Source organism: Gnatocerus cornutus, chromosome 1, assembly GCF_029298725.1.
Source record: "Gnatocerus cornutus isolate USDA-ARS CGAHR chromosome 1, icGnaCorn1.1, whole genome shotgun sequence".
In the NCBI taxonomy this organism is placed as follows: domain Eukaryota; kingdom Metazoa; phylum Arthropoda; class Insecta; order Coleoptera; family Tenebrionidae; genus Gnatocerus; species Gnatocerus cornutus.
Genome location: NC_142233.1, coordinates 10,901,599 through 10,924,965, shown reverse-complemented (window position 1 = coordinate 10,924,965; position 23,367 = coordinate 10,901,599). Strand labels below are relative to the sequence as shown.

Here is a 23,367-nt window from a genome sequence, read left to right as displayed (position 1 = left end):
GACATTGTAGTTTGGGTGAGGAAAAATTTCGGAACACGCGGAAACTTTGCAGAAGACAGATGTAACAACGAAGGAAAAAACAACGCAATTGACAACTATTTAGAGATGTTCAATAGTAGAATTGTAAACCACTAAAGAGGACGAACCCGCCACTCAATTTTATCTGATTTTGTGGCATGTTAACCGTAGGTCTAACCAGAACCGCCAAAAATGTTAACTTTTTTTTCATGATTGTAATTTAAACAGTACCTAAATACGTCACACCGAATTTTGAGATAAAAATGCTTAAGGGTAATTAATTTAATTTTCGTTTATGAGAGATTTCAGTCTGTTATTGTTTACAGAAAGTGCAATACGTGATTTGTTTGGTACTGCTGGCCCTTCCATACTTGAAGCCCAATTCTAATAAGTGCAGACGTGGAAAACTAAATCAAAATCAGATAACTAGTTTAGTAGATGTTTCAGATAACGTGAACAAGGGATGTTTTCAAACATGAGTGAACAAACAACTGAAACAGTTTATTGTCACATTGTAACTTAATAATGCGCAGGTAACATGCCACTTTGGAGTTATTATTTCATGCTTAATCACAGAATCCCTTTGATGGAAGAATCTTGTTTTATCTTATTAATTAATGTTGTTATTTTCTTTGTGTCTTTCATTATGTTGTAGGTAATTCACACAAGATCTTTTTATTGATACAATCAATTTATAAATTCGTGCTTAAAAATATGAGACGACTTTTTTTGCGGCCAAAAAGATTTCCTTGTTTGTATTGATCAAAAGTATGGTCATTTTGAACATTTATTGAAAATTTCATTTCTCTCCTTTTTTCCAAACAAAATTGCACTACTTCTTCGCCTTATTGACGCCATAAATTTCATTCATTCATTTGGTCTGAAGACTACTAGAATTTTTGCAAAATTCAGAATAAGACTGACGATTTTAATTTATTTTAACAAAAAAAAATAAAAATAAAAATAATTACAGGTTTTGAGATAGTTAGCTGTAAATAATTATTTTTCTTTACCATGCAAATTAGTATTTTTTTCACAAAAATCTTGATGGTAAAAGTGATTTTTCAGGACGCGTCAGACGACACAGAAAACCGGGGCCTCAGCCAAATGATGTATTACAGTAAAAAATGAACACACACTAATGCAAATGTTATGTTGCTATAAGCGTAATAGTGCAGAAAGTGTGTATCAGTGTTTCAGTTTTTTTAATATTTACAACTACTGCCCTTAATTACAAGTTTTATAGTTCGTTAGAAAACTTATATTTCAAAATAGCATCACTTTGTAAGTTTTTTAAATAAAACTGAATAAATTGCTACTTATTTGAGAAGGATATTTATTAATTATTGGTGATTAATGGTAACTATGCTATTATGAAACGGTAACTATGTTATTATGAGTTGAAGACTTGACATAAATAACGGGCTAAGCGCCATTTCAAATTTTAAAATTATTGAACATTTTCTTTTAAACTAGGCATTGTCGTGTTAACCTGACGGCAAAAATTTTATTGAAAGCCAATTACCCAAAGTCTAATAACATAATTTTTGCCCTCAGGTTAATATGGCAATGTCTAGTATAAAAGAAAATGATTAATAATCTCATGCGTGACTGTGATTTTCCAATGGCCCTTGTCAGTTATTTATGTCAAGTCTTCAATTATTTGTATCATCACTACATATTATGATGTGCTTAACGTGTAAGCGCAGAAACGTATTACATACATCCTAATATTCATGTTTTGATAAATGAGTAATCATGGTCTATAAATTACACTGCACAACACAAATTTTGCCCCCTGCATATATTAAACGAAATACAATAGACTCGGCCTAATTATTGGAACACATCGAGAAAATGTATTTTGTCCCAATATTCCGGAAGTCCCTATAAATCAAAGATTAGACAAAACACAATAGTATTATATTATGAAACGCGTTTCATAATGAACATTTTGCCGCACGCACGTTTTTAAAGTAATAAGTGCGGCAAAATGCATTATGAACAAGTATCATACGCTATTTTTTCTATTTCGTCTTATTTTAAACGAAAAAACTTGATTTCGAAATCTAGAGAAATTTAGGGTAGTTGGCGTTTTCAAAATGTTCTCTTGCATCCAAAGAGTTTTTCTTCGATGAATTATTAAGCCAAGTACAACAAGAAATAATAGTGTACTGATCGATTTATCAAGGTTTATCAAAACCAAAATCTAAATTGTCAACGTTGACGGCAGATTGACGGTTTGTCTGCCGCAAACCTAAGAAAAATATATGTTCCTGGAAATATTGGCACGGTATTGGTTCATTACGATACCGAAATACGCTCAAACGCGTATCGAAATATCTTCATTATGAACGCAAAACAGAAAAAGAAAATTATGTTTTATAGTATAATTAAATAACAGAATAATAATTTGTAGAAAAAAGAAGAAAAAACAAAATGCCAATTTAATTCACAACAAATTATTTACCTTTTAGTTATTTTACCTTTTTTAGTAAGTAAGAATCAAGTGTATACTTTGCCTTATATTTTTCACTGACTGAGGGGTCGATTTCAAGTGTGACTTGCGTTACTGCAAATCCCATTTGCAACATAGCAACGCCAATCACATTGCTCATACCTTGTGGCAACGGTTGCAAATTTGCGTTAACGTAGTGACTTGAAATCGACCCGTGAGCATTAACAAAATTGGCGTAAACGACAAGAGCGTTTAAAAGACATCTCTCATTCCCTTTTTGCAAAAAAATACCTTAACTGGCAAACACCCATTAACACCCATCTGGGCAAAAACGTGGTTCTGGCAAACACCCATTAAATTTACTACGATGCTTTCTAATTTTTTTTAAGAGTTTAATCTTTCTGAGACATTTTTAAATTTGAAACCGTGAACTGCGGATTATAGTTATTTGTTTCACTAGGCTAGAAAATGGTCCTTTGGAAATGCAAGGAAAGTATTGAAATCCGAGCCCGGAGGGCGAGGATTTCAATTTCCGAGCATTTCCAAAACTTTTTCTAGCCGTGTCAAACACGAAATTTTGTGCGCCGACAATTAGTAATAGTTATTTATTTTGACTTATGGTTTGAATTTGAAATGTCATTCCCTCATTTAGGGGAATTTCATCAGCTGGGAAATAGGTTGGTAGCACCCCATTCAAATCAAACGATTGCAGATAAATGTAAATTCAAATGTGTTTCAGCAAATTTTTGTGGAATCTCCACTTAATTAATTTACCTTTATTATTTTCGATGGTCATTGGCCTTCAAATCTGCACACTAATTGACACCATTGACATTTATGCAGCGATGCCAACTTGTAAAATAAAACCAACTATTCGAAATGTCACGTTTGATTGCCTAGATATTCAAAAGGTGGTTTTCTTGCCGCAAATGAGTATCACAAATGCCATGAAAAATGACGGAGGCGCACAAAATTAATTTTCTTTTAATATTTATAATTAGCTTTTTAAAAAATGTGGTTTTTATTTTGTTTCTCGGAAAATGTGGAGGTTCAGAACATTCTGTCCGATTATCCAATGTTTTATCCCAACAAAGAGAAGAAATTTTACTTATATGTACCGATTTTAATTTCCTTTTTAATAAAATATAGTTGGAGAAACCGGTGTCAATTGTAATAGGTGTCAATTGTAACAAAGCCTACACCTCATTTATTTTGAATACCACATTTCAAGGTCATTATTCGTCCAAATTTTGGGACTGTACACGAAATTTGACAGAATTTATGTATTGGGTTGTACTGTGAAAGGGTAGTTTTACGACTGTATGTTGGCACTGGTGTTGTCATCATCTTGTCATCAGATGACAGACACTTTGACAGAAATAATAACAACGATGAAGTTTATCAATTTTCGATGAATTGCATTACAAATAAAGTGGTATTGCGTTTTATTCCATTGTGATTAAAAGTTTAGGACTTTAACTTCACAACAAATTAGGTAGACGAGACATTTATTAAGGATACAAATGTAGTGGTGCTATTGTTTACAATGAACAGTTTGAAATGTGATAATGCCTGTTAATACAAATTAGGAAGTTCTGAATTTTGACAAAAACTTGAATAGTTGCATAGTTTTTTGTTAAATCTAGAAAGTGTAAAGTAGCTCGATATACGAAATGGTTATCATCATCAGCAAGTTCTTCTAGTTCGTTGTTCGTAATGAAGATAGTACCAGCAGTACCTTGGTCGTAATTTCAAAAAACAGTCCTCGTTTTTGTAAAAGACATCGCCAGAGTGAATAGATGATGTGTTCAGTACAACAATAAATGAAAAATAATGCTTTTCTTTAGGCGCACTTGCCTTGACTGTATTTTTTTTACTTGTAGTTAAACTCGGGATGTGGAATGGCTCTACCGTGGATTGTTTTTGAACCAACTTATCAGAGTGTATACGCGAAGTCTACGTGAAATTACATAAAATTAAAAACTTTTCAGGTTATAGTAAACAAATTTATTTTGACAGTGCCCCACTCTACCCTACTTTAAACGTATTGCCAACGGCCGCTAATTACCCTAAAGTCTACATACACTGCGCGCTCACATACACCTTCCGCCACTAAAATTTGCACGGAGGTATAGGTTCTTAACAAGGAGTATTACAATGGCATTTTTTTGAAATTTTAAACATTGTTCAGAAATAAAGTTTTTATTCATTATTTAGCTTATTTCTGTGCAGGGTGCACGCATGCTCTGTACATACCATGTGTGTGAGCCAAATGTCTAAAAAACGAGTAAAAAGGAAATAAACACTGTCACATTAATTTCACTTAACTAGAGAAAATAAGCAAGAAGGAGATATTGCAAGATAAGGATCATTTTTTGTATTGTCTCTTCTTTGATTTCTTGTTGATTTGTGTTTGGGCTAGGGCCAAACACATTAAATAAAACCAATAATGTTTGTATAAGTTATTCGGTGTTAATTGTAACACATGGTCTGGTTTGACAGTAACAAGTTAAAATTTGTAGAAAGTAGAATAATAATAATTATAGACATAAGATGGTGGCCTAACCAAACTGGAATGCAAATCAAACCTCATTGTGATATGAATTGATCAAAGAACCTAGTTATTTAAAAAAAAATTAAATTAAATTAAATACGTGTGTTGTTATTGTCAACTGAAAGACTTCGGTCCGCGTTTTTTACATATACAGGTTTTTAAAAAATAGTTTTTTGCATAATAACAATAAACGACAATTTTGCTTTTCCTGTGTGGTTCTGACTTAAAAAATATTAACCAATATAGAAACTATGATAATTTAAAATGTTAAAATTGTTAAAAATGAATTAGGGAACTATTTTTATTGATTATCGGGATGTATTATTATGAAGAGTTAATTTTTAAATCACAGAAAACAACAAAGTAAAAAAGGCCCAAAAACTCATGTGTCAGGTAAAAGGTTTGGTTAAAAAAAATTAAATGCGTTTTTCTCAAATAAAAATAATAAAATAATAAGTAATTTTAAACTTTCCCCGGCGACCAGTGAGGAAAAATTTCGGACTACATTTACGAAAATTACATTTTTCAATTAAAAAACATTTTGCCATTACGTACTATGGAAACTGGAAATTTGCGGATTTTATACATACATTTTCCATTAATTGAAAAAAAAAATTACGCCCGTAAAATTTTTACCTACTAGAACCAGAAATTTCACGGGCTCAAAACGCAGAGAAACTCAAATCCTGATATTTAAACTCATCTTTGGTCCAACACGAATTTATTGTTCCAACCGCTGGGTTTCTTAGGAAATGTGCAGGTCAAGCGACCGTTTCCATAAAGTTTATGATCCCCTCATTACCAAATCCTCGGTAATCCCTTTTGGCAGCTGTCAATCAAAGGTGTTGTTAAAGTTGCATACTTTTCAAACAGAAATTTTCGGGCAGGCTCGTAGACCCTTAAAGACACCCCTCAAAAGCAATGAAATGATGATGTAAGACCCTAGTCACGATGTAGTAAACTCCAATGCAATACAGTTAACACTGATCTTGTTACAATTGACACCAGTTGGGTGTCGATTGTAACACTTGACGGGGTCTTCTAAAAAGTGACTTGTGTCTTGTCATGCAAATTACGACATGCATATTTGAAACCCATTTTGAGATTTCATTCTCCTATTAAATAACTATTGTTTGACTATTGTTTGACTATTGTTTGACCAATTTTGTAACAATACTTAACAGATTTAAATTCAGTAAACATAATCCTACAAATAATTACCTATTTTAAACAAAGATCAGAAAAAAGTTTAATTTTGCAAGAAAAAAACATTTTTAAAAATTTTAAGAATAGACGTGCACCTCAGATTCAAAAATAGGGAAATTTTATTTTGGAGAACGAGTCTAGTACGGATTTTTTCCAAGTTTTGTATACCACTGAAATTGGTTAACGTCATACACATATGCAGGGTGTTTTTGAAATACACTACCAAAAATTAAACACGGTCTTTGGCAGCCTTAAAGAATCGAATTGACAATTTTTTTTAATTTTTTTGTAACGATAAAAAAACACCTTTAACCACTTACTTGGAACACCACTGATGAAAATATCTACCTAATATCCATTAGCAAAACATACAAATTACTAAAGTTGGCGATACTAAAATCACTCTAAACATTCGTGAGAGTGGTAACTAAATCAATTATCATCATAATGCCAAAATTTCAAAATTAAAACTTTATTGTTGACTAACTCTGCAAGAAAGCGTAAGAAATAGTAGATAATGTCTGCAGTGGAAACACACTAAAGAAGTTCTCTAAGGTAAACTAAAATTAAACAAACTAAACTGACATTGACAACAAACTTCAAAGTACAGTCCCATGAAATTCTAATTAAAAAGTACACTCTAATTTTACAAAAGTCAAAGGTAACTTGATTTTTATATTTTGTTAATGGATTATAAAACAACAAACCTTGGATTGCTGCTAAACAATCAAGATTATAATCTTTAAACCAGGGGCGAACTGGAAATTTTGACCAAATATTCGATTAATTTTATTTATTTTAACAAAAAGACTTTTATATAAGCATTTTTTTTCAACTGATTATACTTGCTTTCACCAGCTACCACCTTTTGTTTGGTAGTATACTTTGAAAACACCCTGTATTTACAGAGTGTTCATTCAGAAAACAACAATTCAATTCAATTTCCAAAAATTTCCACAATGATCTCTGTTTCATAATGGGTCAGAAAGACAAAATCTTAGTCTTTTCAGAGAAGTTATAAGCAGAATTGTATGATGATGCCAAAAAAAATATTTTTGGAAACTAGTGGTTCTTCTCAAATATTTTTTGGAACCATTAACCTTAGTAATGAGTTTCATACTTTTTAGAAAGCCTATTTAATTTATTTTTCAACACTCTGTAGTAAAAGTTTTTTGAGTAAAACTGAAGAAAGTAAGTATTTATTATATCTAACTCAAAAAGATATTTATAAAGAATATTCCTGAATTCTGTCCTGCTACAGTAAAACGGGCTTTAGATTCAGAATCAGACTATTTTGAGTTGAAAATATTAAAAAAGTAAAGTTGACTTTACTTGAAAAACTTAACAAACAAGAGAAATTCAATGATGCATTATTTTGAAACCTCAATCAGTCATTTCTACGTTTTTTTTTTGCAGATTACCCCTATAGCTCCACGAAAAGCGGGGATTTTTAATTGGTAAACATTAGTATAGATCATTCGTCAACAACACATTCATCAAAGTTTCATAAAGTTTACCCAGAGACCATAATTCGGAGGTTTATACCTATTGGTACTCCAGCCAACTATACTATAGGTATGCGTATTTTGAGAACATCGATACAGCAAAGACGATACTGTTATATCAAAGATCCACCTTTAGATAACCATAATATCCGATATTGGACACGTTCATGTATTCGTTCGATGCCCGTTTCCTCAATAATCGTTTAAGTAAATATTTATTATCTTCGAGCAAACAGAATGTGAATACGGAGCATTTTTTATGAACTCTCTTTCCAAAATTGCAGCAAATAAACATACAGCAATACTTTCAATTTCAAACTTTTATGTCTAATTAATTGTAAGGGTGGAGCAAATGACGCTTAGATTTCAATTCTTTCAAAGGTATCAAAACCTCCTAAATCAGTTTTTCCGACGACTCAAATTTGACATTCATACGGATCGCAGAAAAATGACATTTAAAATAAGTAAAAAAATTGAACCATTGTCGAGACTAATTGTTTGTTTTAGACAAAGGGTCGCAGAAAAAATAGTGTATATAACTCGTTTCTAGCATTTGTGTGATATGTACATTCCTTCCTATTCGTGTGAAATTTGGCACTTTCCGCACTTGTTATGTACAGTAGGCCCTCGATAATTTGAATTTTCCGATAATTTGAAGTTTTTTCCCGGTCCCCTCAATTTCTCTCGCTAAATTGAAAATGTTCAATGTATTTTGGTCCCCTCGTTAATTTGAAGTAAAATCGAAAACTTTTTTACCAACACTTTATAATTTGAATTTTTTCCTCCCGAACTCTTGTTAATTTGAAGTCCTTAAAAAATTCTTAAAAATTCCATTGCAGCTTTAAAATCGAAATAAGATTTTTTTTGACTTATGTCTTTTATTAAAGGGTTCTTAAAAATGTCGTCGTAACATAAATCTGTTTCACCAGAGGAATTAATAGCTTTCAAAATAATAGTTTTACGATATTTCATTAAAGTGGAGTTTATTTATTCTGACTATTGCCTGTTTGCCTTTAAACTCTCGTTTATTTGAATTTTTTCTTGTCTTTCTCTCGATTATTTGAATTACACTATATTTTAAACTCTCGATAATTTGAACTTTTTGCCAGGTTCCTTAAGTTTCAAATTTTTGAGAGTCTACTGTAAATAAATAGGTAAATATCTATTTCTAATTACCGCCGTATTTTTGTGATTTTTCGTTATTGTTTCCCATTTTTTAAAACATTGGATTACCAATATTTATTGAAATTTCAGTTCAACCGAACTTGAGTCAGCTGTGTTTCTCGTTTATTGGAAAGCTTCATTGCAGCAAGTCGATTTTCCTCACTTTCCGCTACCAGTTGTTTCATTTCTATTTCAACGACTGTTGAGTCACTTATTTTAAATTCCCTTTTCATATTTCTTTTATTTACCATATGATGGCATGCAATGTATCAGCAAATCCTGTTGTAACAATAATCACAAAGTAATTTTCAAGGTACCCCAGCATGCTGCATGTAAGCGATACCGTTCAACACTGAAAAGAGCATCAGAAAACTCCATTAAAATTTAATGCAGCGCTCAATATTCCCGCCTGTCAGAATGAATACAGATTTAAACGATGCATCTAATCTCTAACAACAACAGTAACAGCAACAATTGCACCATGATCTGCTTAATTCGTTTCAGGTAATATGACACCCCAGGAGGCACGCAACAACAAGAAAGCCGCCACAACGATTTGTTTGCAAGCAAAGAGGCTGTCCCTAAGCGACTCGTGCCTTCACCACAACCACTATTCAGCTCTTTTCATCAAACACACCGACAATGTGCTCTTGTTATTAGGATCTTGAAACCTCAGCTTACACGTTCTTTTATCAACGAAAACAAGTCATGTTTGGGTACTTTCAAAGTTTACATCCTTTAATATAAAGATATTAAAAGTAGAAACGATTATTTCCAAATTAAAGAATCCGCGGAGTCGTTTTAAGACCGCATAATAACCCACAGCTACTGAGCGGTTAGCTGCTGCTTTCAGAAGTATCAGTTACACAATAAATGAATATTTAAATTAGACATCGGTCTGAATAATACAGGGGAGTATTGGTTTACATAAGAATCAGACCACCAGTGTAGCTCCCCATATTTCTGTAATAAAACATTATCCACGATTCCTTGAACAACATAATGAATTCCCAACAAAATAATTTGATAGAAGTTTGAAGCTTCCGCCAATCATTCGAGATAGGTATCTTCTCGTTAGACCCATATCACTTCAGAAGTTCAGAAGCTGACTTTTCACGTAACATTCCTAAACTAACCGTAAAGATTTACTGAAATAATCTTTTCTCGATTAGAGATCAATCACTGGAAAAATGCACCACAATATTTATTTATTTTAGGGACTTTTTAACTTATTTTAAGTCGATTGTATAATAATTGATGTTTTATAATATCGTTTAGCAGCCATAAAGTGGCTCTTTATATGTTTGTCATGAACTTCCACGTTAGATGTCAGTAAGGAAGATGGAATTTTGATAAATTAATTTAAAAATGTCAAAGAACAAGGTTGGCATCCTTATCACCCTAGAACTTGACATTTGTCCATTTTGACATCAATTTTGCTGTTAATTTAGGTTACGCAACAATTAGTACGACGAGTCTTTCAAAATATTCACTCATTTTTAATTTCGACACTTCACATTGACAGAACAAGACACGACCGTCTTTTGTACCCCAAAACTCAATTCACATACATATCGGTTTAAGTTGCAAGTACCCACTTTAACATTTATTTTTTATTTAAGGTTGGAATCTTGATGAATTAACTTTGAAAATTTTAAGAGTACCAAGTTGGCGCCATTGTCCCCTTATAATTTGACATTTGTCAATTTTGACATGAAAATTGCTGTGCATAAACCATTACGTAATTAATTAATCAGTGCGAACCCTTAATGATAGAACGTCCAGTCACTTGTCCTGCTGGAAGCCTCTTCCGGAAGGACCGTTGGACATCACAGCTTTGTCCTGCTGGAAGGACGTTTATTTTCAAACCGCGTGGTCCTGCTGGCAGGACGCATTAGGCTTCCGGCAGTACTCGCATATTTTCCAAAGGCGTAGAACCCCGGTTTTATATGAGGTACTCATAATAAACATAAAATAATTATCAGAGAAAAAATGAGATACATGCCAACACAAAACATTTATTAAGAAAAATCAACAAATAAAGTGAATATGCCTATATAGGAAGGGTTTCACTATTTATTTGGTATAGTGTTGACAATATGGTAACTAAAGCAATCTCGACCTGTGGTTGGGGCACACAAAACATAGTTACATCGCTTGCAAAAATAACTTGATTTTCTTTGGATTTTTTTAATTCGTGAACACACTACACATTTTCTTTGAACTCTTTGTTTCTCTGAGTTGGCGCTTAATGCTTCCAAAACATGTGGTTGCTGTTGTTGTTGCTGTCCTTGGCTTTGCTGTTGCTGCTGATTCTGAGGGCGGTTGTTTTGAGTCGCAGGTTCATCTGCATTCCAATCATGTGTTAGCAATTGATATGCTAAATTTTTTGTAAAGTTTGCATGAGTTATTTTATTGCGTTCATTGAAATATTTAAAAGCAAGATAAGCATTTGTTTCTATTATTCCAAATATAGAACCGAACATTCTGTGTCTCCAGTTCTGTGTATGCCAGACTTCCTCTAAGGCTAATCCCGATTGGCGCAAATGATTGTGAGTATCAATAGAAGGGGCTCCATCAAAATATTCTTCTACCATTTTATTTCTCTTGACTTCGTAAGTGTATTTATTCCCTTGGTCATTTACTCGATTTTTTTTCGCAGGGACTCCCTGTAACGTCGTTCCGCATGATCCCACGAAAGTATGTATTTTTTTATCGCGCCAAGCGCAGCTAATAATATTCAAATCTCTATTAGTAGCTCCTATAGTTGTCTGAGCAGCTACTATTCCACCTCGTTCTTCGGGACATCGTCTTTTTAATTCATTCATGGGGAATTGTTTGGTGGCAGTTTTTACAATGCCTATAAAATATAACCCTTGTTCATACAACTGTTGGGTAGCTTTTACTGAAGCAAACCAAGAATCTGCAATGATAATTCTGCCTGACCCATGCCAGGGCTCTGTCAATCGCAATAGCGTGGCTGTTCCAGCCCCCAATTCACGTTGCCATTTTTTTGTACTCATGATATTTTTGCCCTCATTAATTTCTAAGCGTAACATGATATTACTTTGGACGTCAGATAAAGTTTTCACCTCGCAGCCTACACCTTTGGGTTTTCTCTTAATTTTAATTACAGATGGCATTCCATCAGGGTCATGGTTTCCGCGGCCATACCAAGCAAACATAGACTCATCAACGCAGATTTTATAGCCTGGCGAAATCACATCGTTCCATTTTTGATGAAGCATGTCAATTAACACTTGAACACATTTCCATCTGTCATTTGCTGCATTGGTGTCTTCCACAGAGAATGCTAAATTTTGTAAAATAAATTCGAATCGGTGATACCCCATCCCAAATCTTTTTCCAAAAGATGGTGCAGGAAAAACTGTATTTTCATTTTTTGTACACCAATACTCTCTTCTACTGTGTAAAATATTTGTGCTCATAGCATAGAGAAAGCCGATGACATTGTAGAAGTCTTTCTTGCTGATTTTTTTTGTGCCTTCATCAATATTGGCATTACAAGCTTCCAAAATATTGTGAATATTTTCCGCCGGGAAAAATAATAACCACATATCAAGTTCGTTCATGTTATGAACATTTGGAGCTCGTAGTCTGGGTTTGTATTGTGTTTCTCCAAAATTGTTGATTCTTACTTTTACGTTAAATCTCCATGTTGTTTCATGAACAAGTACTTCGTCTTCTTCTTCTTCTTGTCCTATTACGATTTCCGCTGCTGCATCATCTGCTGCCTCATCTCCTATCATATTTTCTTCTATATCATCGTCGTTATCGTTACTTTCGTCTGATGATGATGAAGAAGAACTGAATGTATACTGTATACGTGACGAAGTTGATGGGCCTGCATTATCCATGGACTCTATTTTTCTCTTTTTAGGCAGGCTAGCAGTCGTAGATTTTAGCTTCTCGGTCCTATCTAATATTAATAAAACGAAATGTCATCTACCGTTCAAATTAAAATTAAAAAAACATACCCAACTTTTCCAATTGTTCTACATTGATAGCCATTTCTTTATTATCCAGATCCCACAAAACATTGGCAATGGTACCGTCAATTTTTAAAATAGTCCCATGGCACATGGCATTCCCATACTTTTCACCGAAAACTAACGCACTCCATTTGTTTTTTCCGGGTTTGTCAAAGTTCGTTGCTTTTGTTTTAACTCTATCGGATACATTAAATCTCAATACACAATTATTATGAGCCATTTTTATAAAACAAAACTCGTGTGCGCCACTGACTACTCGCAACGAACTGACTGAAAAATGTACATTTCAATATCTTTGTGCACATTAAAGATAACAAGTCGAGACAAGTATCAATTTTCTCAGAATTTTTCAAGGAATCTGCTGGTATAAGTTACGTCCTGCTGGAAGCACTACTTCCATTTAAAAACCTTGGATGTCCAACGCACGTCCTTCCGGCAGGACAGAAAGTCCTGCCGGAAGGACGCTTGGACGTTCTATCATTAAACATGATGTTCCAAGCAAAAGTAAAACATTCCTCAAATGGGACTTTTGTTTAAAAACGGCAACAAACAAATTTAATTCTGACACATTACAGTGACAGCACTTATACGATCGTCTTTTGTACCCCAAAACCTAATTCACATAACACCGCTATTGGATTGCAACATTTGCAGAAGGAACGAATTACAGGATAAAAATTTGCAAGCATAATAAGCAAATTACTTTAAAGGTAATTTAAATACAATTTTTAATATGTTGCTATAGTAACGAAGTTATTAATGCATCAAAAATGACAACAGTCTATTAACGTATTCAAACTTTGTTGCAACATCATATTAACAAAACATATTTATAGACAAAAAATGAGAAAATCGTAGATATAAAAGACCCAAAAACAAAAACACTAGATATTCTCGCACTAATCGAAATTTTCCGTAAAATCCATTCAAGTCTTTTATTATCCGATAGTCTGTATTTTTATTCCCCTAAATTAATTCTAACTTCATAATGAGATTCAATTTTAGTTTACCTTAGTCAATTAACTTTCTAATTTGTCTTATTAATTTCCTAGTTGTTATTACTAAAATTTCAAAAAGTGCGCTACATTTTCATAGCTTGCAAGTATTCTACCTAGAGCTCCTAAGATGGGAGGAGTCTGCGAGTAAATAATAATAAGCTCCTTGAGAAAAATATGAATCTTTTGCAAATATTTCTTATTATTGACTTCGCAATAGTTTATAGTTTGTGTCACTTATTTTCACAATCTTTAATCGATTGTGAGACATTTAGTTCAATAAGTTGCTAAATCTATTAGATGCCCATACAAGTTGTTTATAAATGTTTCTAGCATCAAGGGTAGCTCTGGAATTCCTGACATGCACTATTTTGCCGCTTTGTTTTTATAGTGAATTTTATTATTTCGAAAATTATGCATTATGTCACTTACATCAACATCGTTTCAGGGTCCGTTTTGTGTCCAAGTTTATGATTTTCAGATTTCAAACCACAACTAGAACAGTTTTTTTTCCAAAACTTACTTTGATCTATGATTGAGATTAACTAAAAATGTCAGTTAAAAAATCTAAACCCACATTTGTAATGAGCGGCAAATTTCTTTGAAATTTCATAGCCACCCTTAAGCACCCTTGATGCAAGAAATATTTATAAACACCTTGTATAATATTATTCACATTTCAGATTTCGGAGAATAATAACAATTGATCTGATTAGATTAGCAGCATTTATTAGTTTTTTCTGACGTCAGTTTTTAACTCAGATCTGTTATACAAAAGAAAACTTGAACATCTTAACATTATTATTAATTAAAAAATGTCACGAACCAGCATTGCCAAACTACTAAATTTGTTTCACTGATTTATTATCGTCGCCAGTTCTTTTCCCTTGTTCTTTTTGGTAATTTGATGCCAAATCTCAGATTCTAGATTTTTCTATCATTTTTTTACATTCTTAGCTAATCATATTGCATTGTTGCCTAGTTTAAAACACCAATTTACAAATCACGAATATTATCAAGATTTTTTACACGTGTTCCATACAATGTTTTATCTACGATTACTTTCCTATTGTAATAATTTATAAAAAAAAATATTAGAAATCATCAATGGCACCTAAATGTCAAAAGATAAAAAAATTGACAGCTGATTTGGCGTACTTATCTGTGTACGAATAGTATATTAATACAAGTTTCATGAAAAACATGAGTTTTAAAGCACGCGTCCCGAAATTAGAAAACGAGTGCGCCGAATTGTCTTACGAAATATGTGTTTTATATTATTTTTTGAGTTGAGGCATTATTTTGACGTTTTTAAAAAAATTTGAAGCTTCCATTTACATTGAACATTCGATATAGTCACCCTGTCTGGAAACAATTTTTTACAAAAGTTGCTTTTGATTATATCGAAATGGGTAGACAATATTTTAAAAATAATGTTATGGTATCTCTATGTATATGCAGACACCGAAAGGACAAAAGAGTTTGCCTAGGCAATGACCTAAAGATGAAAAATAGCCAAACATTATACACAAAATAACCAGAGAATTTACCAACAGAAACGAAAAATCAATAATAAATAATTAAGACATGTGGGACAAGGTAAAGAGCATAAACAATAACGAAAGAGGTATAAACTAAAAAAATCACAAATTAAAGACAATTTCTGACGGTACCTCAATCAGAATCTATACAAATAAAAAGAGGAAAAATAGTAAAAAATTATTATTAGTGTTAGTAGACAAACAACGAAAAATTAACAATAAAAGACAAGATACCGAAATTAAAGAAAACCTTGCAAATACAAATTTACGAAAACTACGAAGAATACCAACTGTCAAGAGCGAGAACAAACAGTGATAAAACAAGAAAAGAAAAGAACATGGAAAAAATTTAAGAAGAAAATAGCAGAAACATTCTTCAGAACGATAATAAACACTGTCTCTTCTGTTTTTGCATCTTTAACACGGTTATTTTAGCGACTGACAGTTGATGTGATTATATCGAATGACAGAAACTAAATTAGTTGACAATATCAAAGGTTGGTTATATCAAATGTGACTATATCGAATGTTCACTGTATTCGATATTAGGGACATTTTCTTGAACGGTTAAGTTGGTCATTCAAAACTGTCAACTGTCATTAAATAACGTTTATTATTGGATGAATCCATGGACGCATGAATTATACTATTTTTCCTCCATGGATAAATCTAATATCTTGACAAGAAATTTACAGGAGTACTAACTCATCAAACAGTGCTTTAGGGAGTTTCTTAACGCATCGGGAACAATTCTGTACCTGAGAGCAAAATTCCACTAACTCCAAAATTGGTATTTTTAGAAAGCGGCAAAAATTATAAATTTTTCAACATATTTAGCTGCTACAGTTAAATACAGAAAGTAATAAACACAATTTTTTGAAAATATCAATAACAAGAGGAAAGCTTTAATTGCAAGCAAAAATTTAAAAAACTGAACAACAGACAGATATCATAAATGGCGTAATTGGAGTTAGTCTGTTTTCCTTCTAAACGATTGTGGCTTAGTTTGGAAATGCTAATAACTAATTCTATTTTAATTTTCCAAATAATTTTTATGTAACTTAATGTAAAATAAATTTGCTGATAGAAATGCTTACATGTAATGCTTGAAATTGTTCATACTCATATTTTATTAAAGTAAATGTTTTGACAAACTTTTATCATTAATTTACCACATACTAAGCAACAAAGGACCCAAAACAACAACAAACCAATTAACAAAGAAACTTCAAAAATCTTCAGCTTCAGCGCTGTGAAGAAAGTTTTTAAAATCATCTTGATATTCTTCTGAAATACAATATTTTAGAAGCGACATACATACAGAATTATTGAAAAGACAATGCTATAATGTAATTCTTAAAGCACGAAATCAGAAAAAAAAACAGTTTTTGCACATGACTCGTGTTTTAAAAGCCCCGAATGTCATTAAAAGACTTTTTAAACGTTTATTTTATAATATTTTATCTACTATTGTTCTTCATTTCTAATTTATAAGAACAGATAATTAGAAATCATATCATCAAATGTCAAAATAAATATAATTTGACTGCTGATTGCTGATTTGTGGTGTTTAAGCAAAAAGCGTGCAATAAAACTGTGTACTCCGTCATTATTCATGGCAATTGTGATACTCATTTGCGGCAAGAAAATGCTATTACTAGTTAGCATCGCTGCATAAATGTCAATTGTGTCAATTTGTGTGGCCTTTTGAAGACCAAAATGACCTTCCAAAATAATAAAAGTAAACTAATTAAGAAACAAAAATTTATTGAAACATTTGAATTTAAATTAATCTTTCATCGTTCGATTTGAATGCGGTGTTACCAACTTATTTCCCTACTGATAAAATTTTCCTAAATGAGTGAATGACATTTCAAATTCATACCAAAAGTCAAACTAGAACTATTATTATTTTCATAGCATTTGTGATACTCATTTGCGGCAAGAAAATCACCTTTTGAATGTCTAGGCAATCAAAAGTGACATTTCGAATAGTTGGTTTTATTTTGCAGGTTGGCATTGCTGCATAAAATGACAATTGTGTCAATTTGTGTGCCGATTTGGAGGCCAATGACCTTCGAAAATAATAAAGGTAGACTAATTAAGCAAAGATACCACAAAAATTTGCTGAAACACATTTGAATTAATTTAATTTGAATTAATTTGAAATTAATCTGCAATCGTTTGATTTGAGTGGGATGCTCGGAAATTGAAATCCTCGCCCTCCGGGCTCGGATTTCAATACTTTCCTCGCATTTCCAAAAGACCATTTTCTAGCCTAGTGAAACAAATAACTATTGTTTAACACATCTGGAAGATGCGTTGGATTTTTGTACAATGCACTAAATGCGTACTTTTTGAACGAAAATTTATGCAAAAAATGACTACTTTCTAAACGATCGTAGAAATAAATTGATAGCTGATTTGTCGTATAAACCAAAAAGGGTGTTGCAATAGGCAGAGTTCACTAAACGAGTACTTTTTAAACTAAAATTTGTTCAAAAAACACCTACTTTTTGCATGATCGAAAATAAAAATTGTACATTCAAAACCCTCAAACTTTTCAGAATATTCAAATTTTAATAGGTATGTCAACCGATGGGTAGTTGCCAATGTTTACAAGAAAAAAAAACTTCATAAAAAGTCAAATTAGCGTCAAAACAGCGACGACATAATTTTGCTGGAGCAGCATAAATTATGTGCAACTATACAAAAAAACTGCAATTTTGATACATTTTAAATCTATTTAAAATGTTGTTAGCACAAAAAATGTGAGGGGGGGAGTAACACACTATTTTTCATACAACATAAAAAAATCGTACAATGTAATACCTACCCTTAATTTATTATTATAAGAACACATTGTATTGCTATTCTTCTTATTGGTCCACAAATTATAAGTCCGTCCTTCCTGGGGCAACCAGTAGGCTACTGATGTTAGATAGGCTACTATTTTACGCATAATTACCCCAAGATGGGATCTACCCAAATACTCAATGAAAAGAGTGGGGACCTATAAAATAAGGGTAACTAACTGGTTTGCAAACAGTCTTTTGAAAATTGCATACTGTCTCACATTTTTACCTTTTTTTCAATCATGACCGCACAAAACAGTGAATCTAACGACCAAGTAACACCAACAAATTCGGATTTTAGTATAGACCACATATTAAATAGAGCCGGAAACAATACAAATAGTGCGAATATCAGTTTTAACATTTGTGATTCCTCAACAACCCCTGAAATATTAGACCCTTACGCGTGGCTACAATGTACGAGATACTGTCCACCGAAAGTCCCAAGTAAGTACCAAACTTCACTTTATAACTCAGTTGTAACAAACTTGTGAAGGGGCCCAGAAACGACTAAAACCACAAAAAAGACAGCTTGGACGCCATCCTAGAATACCATTTACTAGTCATCAACTTTCGGTGTTGGAAGAAAAATTTCAGCGAAGTCCGTATCTGAGTAGTGAAGCTGTTATTGACCTAGCAAGACAACTGCATTTGGCTGATGTCAGAGTAAGCGTCCAAACTTTTTTTTAATAAATCCTATTTTTTTTTTCACTGATAGGTAAAGATATGGTTCCAAAACAGAAGAGCTAGAGAAAGAAGAGAAAAAGTACAAACCGATAATATCGAAACAAGTTCAACTTCAGGGGTCAGCAGTAATAATAATTCAACGAGCCCGGTACAAAATGTTCATTTATTTTCTCATCAAACGTCGACAATTAGTAATTATTTAGTGGCAATTAATAACGAAATGTGTTTCACAAGTAAAGACGTGCGATAAAATAGAGGCGTGTACGTGATGCTATGTAAATAAATTTATAAATTTAGATCTTAATAAAATTTATTTATTACTTGGCGTTCTGTATCTACTCATTGAACTATCATATTTTACTCGAGTTTTCATAGTTAAGTCTCTAATTTATTATTACGTGAGTGTTTAGATGTTGATCTCGTTCCAAGATTGGATGAATATTCTACGTAGGTAGGTATAATGTTAAATATTGAGTTTCTTCATACATGTGTCCGGAATATAGCGCATTTTCTTGTAAATATGTAATAGAAGAAATGTTCCTTCAAATGAGAAAAAATAAATGCCACATTCTCTATTATTGCGTAAAATTGCTGATGCATGCACACAAAAAATAAATATCTAGTTTTCAGAGTCATAGTAATATTATTATAATATTGTTGTTAGTGAATTCAATACTGTAACTATTTTTAATAAAATATTTTAACATTTAATTTTTAACCAGTAATTTAATTTAAATAGTTTAATTGTAATCAATCAAAATTAAAGATTTAACTTAGCTTCTGGAAAATTTTCATTTTAATATGACTTCTACTACTTAATAATACTTGTCAACAAAATTTCGCCGAAATTGAGCAATGTGCTAATTTTTTAATAATAATAATGTGTTGATTCTGAATCCGAAGCCAGTTTTGCTCCACCAAAACTCAGTTTCTTTAAAATACTCTTTCTTTAGTATGCAACTTGCAAAATCATAAAACTTTTAAAAATAATTAAATAAGCTTCCAACGAACTACACAAGTGGCGGGGTTCGATTTCAAGTCAGCGGCGCTAAATTGCGTTGACGCAGTTGCTAAGGTAGCATTAGTTTGATTGCGCTTGCAACTCTGATTTGCAATGCCGCGAGTCAACATAAAATCGGGCTCTTAGTTTTTGCCAAAATATTTGAGAAAAATTGATAAAAATTTCGAAAAATCAATGGTGTTTGTGCTAAAATAACTTTTACTAAATCGATAATTCCTGACCTAACCTAGATTTTATTTATTTATATTTATCTATTTTTTCATTTTTGACAATTTTTTTTTTAATATTTTTTGTAAAAGTAGAACATATTACACATTTCTGAATCAAGAAAATTAATATCTTCCAAATTATGCAAAAAAAATATGGGTGCCAATTTAAAATAAGAAAGTTGAATATCGCCCAAAAGATACTAAGACATTTAGAAAAATTCTAAAATCATCAGTTTATAGTAAATTAAAAACCATTTAATTTGTTTTTTTAATTTTTGAAATTGGTTCATAAACAAAAATTCTACCACGCCTGCCGTTTTTTAAAAATCATCTGTATATTCGCAAAATCAAGTTTTACAAATGTGGTGAGTTTCAAAATTCTACTTCGAAAGTTATTTTAATTTGAGTGCGCCACACTGTATAAGAAAAATTAATTTTGTATGCCTCTTATCTAGCTTCATTTTTTACTCCTTGTACTTCTTTCTTCCCATAAAACCAAAAAAAAAGTTTTTTTTCAGTTCATTTAGATAGATTCTCACTTATTATAAATTGAAACTTATTTTTAAATTCTGCTTTTTTTATTCAATACGAATGACATGGATTAATTTATTTCGTACTGGAATTTAGTTACAATTTAGTTGTACATATTTTTAATCACCAGAATGTTATTATTAATTACTTATCGAATTAGGATATCAAACTCTAAGGACTATAATGTAAAAACAAATTTCGGACAAAATTTGTAATGAAGCAGTTGAACATGATTTCTAAAGTAAAATGCCTCCTGAATTTGAATCGGAAGCCTGTTTTGGGCCATCACGACAGGAATCAGAAATATTTGTACTAAAAATAAAATTAAAATTAAAATTTGTTTCAGTACCCCGCATTCACTTTTGTTCACTTTATGATACATCATTAAAAAGGCAATAAAATAAGCTTACCAAGGAACTATAGAAGTCGTTGAGAGTGGCAGATATTTGAGAAAAACTGATAAAAACGACTGATTTAAAGAAAAAATTGACATTTTTGTATAGAACTTCTAAATTAGTACTTTGATGTTTTAATGTAGGACGCCATAATAAAAGTTGAGATCGCTACATTCTAATGCGGTGTTAATTACTTTATTGCTTCTTGTCATTTAGAAGATACCTGACAAAGAATATGGGGTGATTTTTAGAAAAAAAAATCGTTAACTTTCGAACATTATGTAAATAATTTAATTTGAATGTCCACAAAATTGTAGGTTTTCGATTAAGTCACGCGTTTCTAAATGATTTCACTGATCAGAATGGAAGATCATAGAGACCTTGCGGCTAAAGGTTGGTAATTTTCTTTCTACCAAGTTTTGAAGTGAATATGAAGGGATTTACAACACATACAGGTTGTCCGGAAAGTAGCGCACTACCTTGAAAGAGGGTAGGTAATTGGGTGGTACCCCAGAATACCAAAGAAATGTTAAAAAAAATTCCAGACTCTCTGTTTTCGCAGGAAGACTTAAAGAAAATTAGGAAAATGGCAACATTGCAGAACTGTACCCCCCATAAATTAAATTTCCAATATTCAAAGCCTTAGTAACGTTGCTGTTGTCTTGTTGGCGATAGTCAGGTCGGCTCATGAACGAGTAATGTAACTATGGTTTCACGAGAACAATGCCACACTGATAGATTGTTGATTCAAAAATTTTGATAACAGTTTTCAGGCATTTCTTACATGATTTTTCCGATTTTCTTTGCACCATGCCTTTGCGCAAAATGTCCTTTAGGTAACAAATTCATTTGAAGTAAAATTATTGCACAGAAATCGTTAATTTTCGCATCAAACTTTGCTTCTTCAATCCATTATACCTTGAAAAATTGAAGACATGGATTTTTTTAAATATTTTTCCGGTGATCTATGACATTGTCTGATAATACAGTTTTAAGGTGGTGCGTGACTTTCCGGACACCCTGAATATGAGGTGAAATTGATTTTTACATTCATTTATTTATAATTGTTTGACAGTGACAAGCGGCCCTTTTACTTTAAATTATAGAAGCCGTCAATAAAGAGCCACTTTATAGACGCGAAATAATATTGTAAAACAGATTATTATACGGTACAATAAGACATAAATGAAATTTTGGAGTTTTGTCGAACTCTTCAATAATCGAAGTACCGAACGGCCGTCACTGTTTCAATTTGAGCATTATGAGACTCTTTACTTACAAATATATACCATTCTTTTGTTATCTTGAAATGTCTGAATGTCAATTTAATTTCACGGATCGATAATATTTGCGTTGAAATTACCAACTCGTTCGTGGCAATTATCGTAAAAAAGAACTGCCTCTAATAAATCATCACAAATAAATTAACTACTGATAACAATCTCGTCACTCATCAGTCATCACAAACGTGACCATAGATCCTAATAATAATACTAATAATTTTATTTACAACAAAAGTCATTACATTGATAAAGAAAGAAAAGAATAAAAAGTTAACATAGCGGAAAAACAAAATAATAAGATAAAGTACTGCGAATAGCGAGCGTAATATTCTATGACCGAAAAATTAACTTGATGTGGTTTACATGATCATGAAAATTTTCAGGATAATTTTTGCTTTGAGCTTGAAATCCGAATTGCGTTGGCAGAGCGCTTTTAACAATTTGAGTTTTTAATTATAATATCACTACTTACCCTTATCAAATTTAAGCACGGTTTACACGCTTGTCATTTGCACAAAATGTCGATCAATTTACAATCTCGTAGAGAATGAAAAGAAAATTGAAAAATAAAAAAAATAATTTTAGACAAAACTTTCTAAAGGGTTCTGCCATTTGCGAATTATAATCGTTACGTGTAAACGTTGGCTAAAGTTTACACAGAATTTGTACACACTATCAAATTTGGCTTAATAAATCAGTTTGCGCAAATTCATCAAAAATTGAGCGTGAGGAAAATATATCGCGACTACAGAATTAGTTCTTCCTTGGATTCAATGTTTTCATGTTTTAATAACCAACGTACAAAAATAATAATTACTATAATTTTGAGACGTCTCAATTAGGAACAACAACTTTGAATAGGACTTTCCCTCAACATTTGCGCAAATGACATGAGCATGTAAACGGTTTTCAAACATTCACTTCATTTGCGC

The 23,367-nt window shown here is 32.0% G+C and overlaps 1 protein-coding gene across 1 annotated transcript; it reads left to right on the top strand.

Moving 5' to 3' along the window:
* Positions 1-18,551: 18,551 nt before the first annotated feature.
* Positions 18,552-19,246, top strand: LOC148180346 (uncharacterized). The gene is made up of 3 exons (XM_088036824.1): positions 18,552-18,756; positions 18,806-18,975; positions 19,028-19,246. The coding sequence occupies exons 1-3, from the start codon at positions 18,552-18,554 to the stop codon at positions 19,244-19,246; spliced, it is 594 nt and encodes a 197-aa protein (XP_087892950.1).
* The last annotated feature ends 4,121 nt before the right edge of the window (positions 19,247-23,367 follow it).

Coding starts and splice junctions, on each gene's coding strand:
- LOC148180346 (XM_088036824.1), top strand. CDS start 18,552: ATGACCGCACAAAACAGTGAATCTAACGACCAAGTAACACCAACAAAT. Junction 18,757..18,805: donor CTGTCCACCGAAAGTCCCAA/GTAAGTACCAAA, acceptor AAACTTGTGAAG/GGGCCCAGAAACGACTAAAA. Junction 18,976..19,027: donor TGCATTTGGCTGATGTCAGA/GTAAGCGTCCAA, acceptor TTTCACTGATAG/GTAAAGATATGGTTCCAAAA.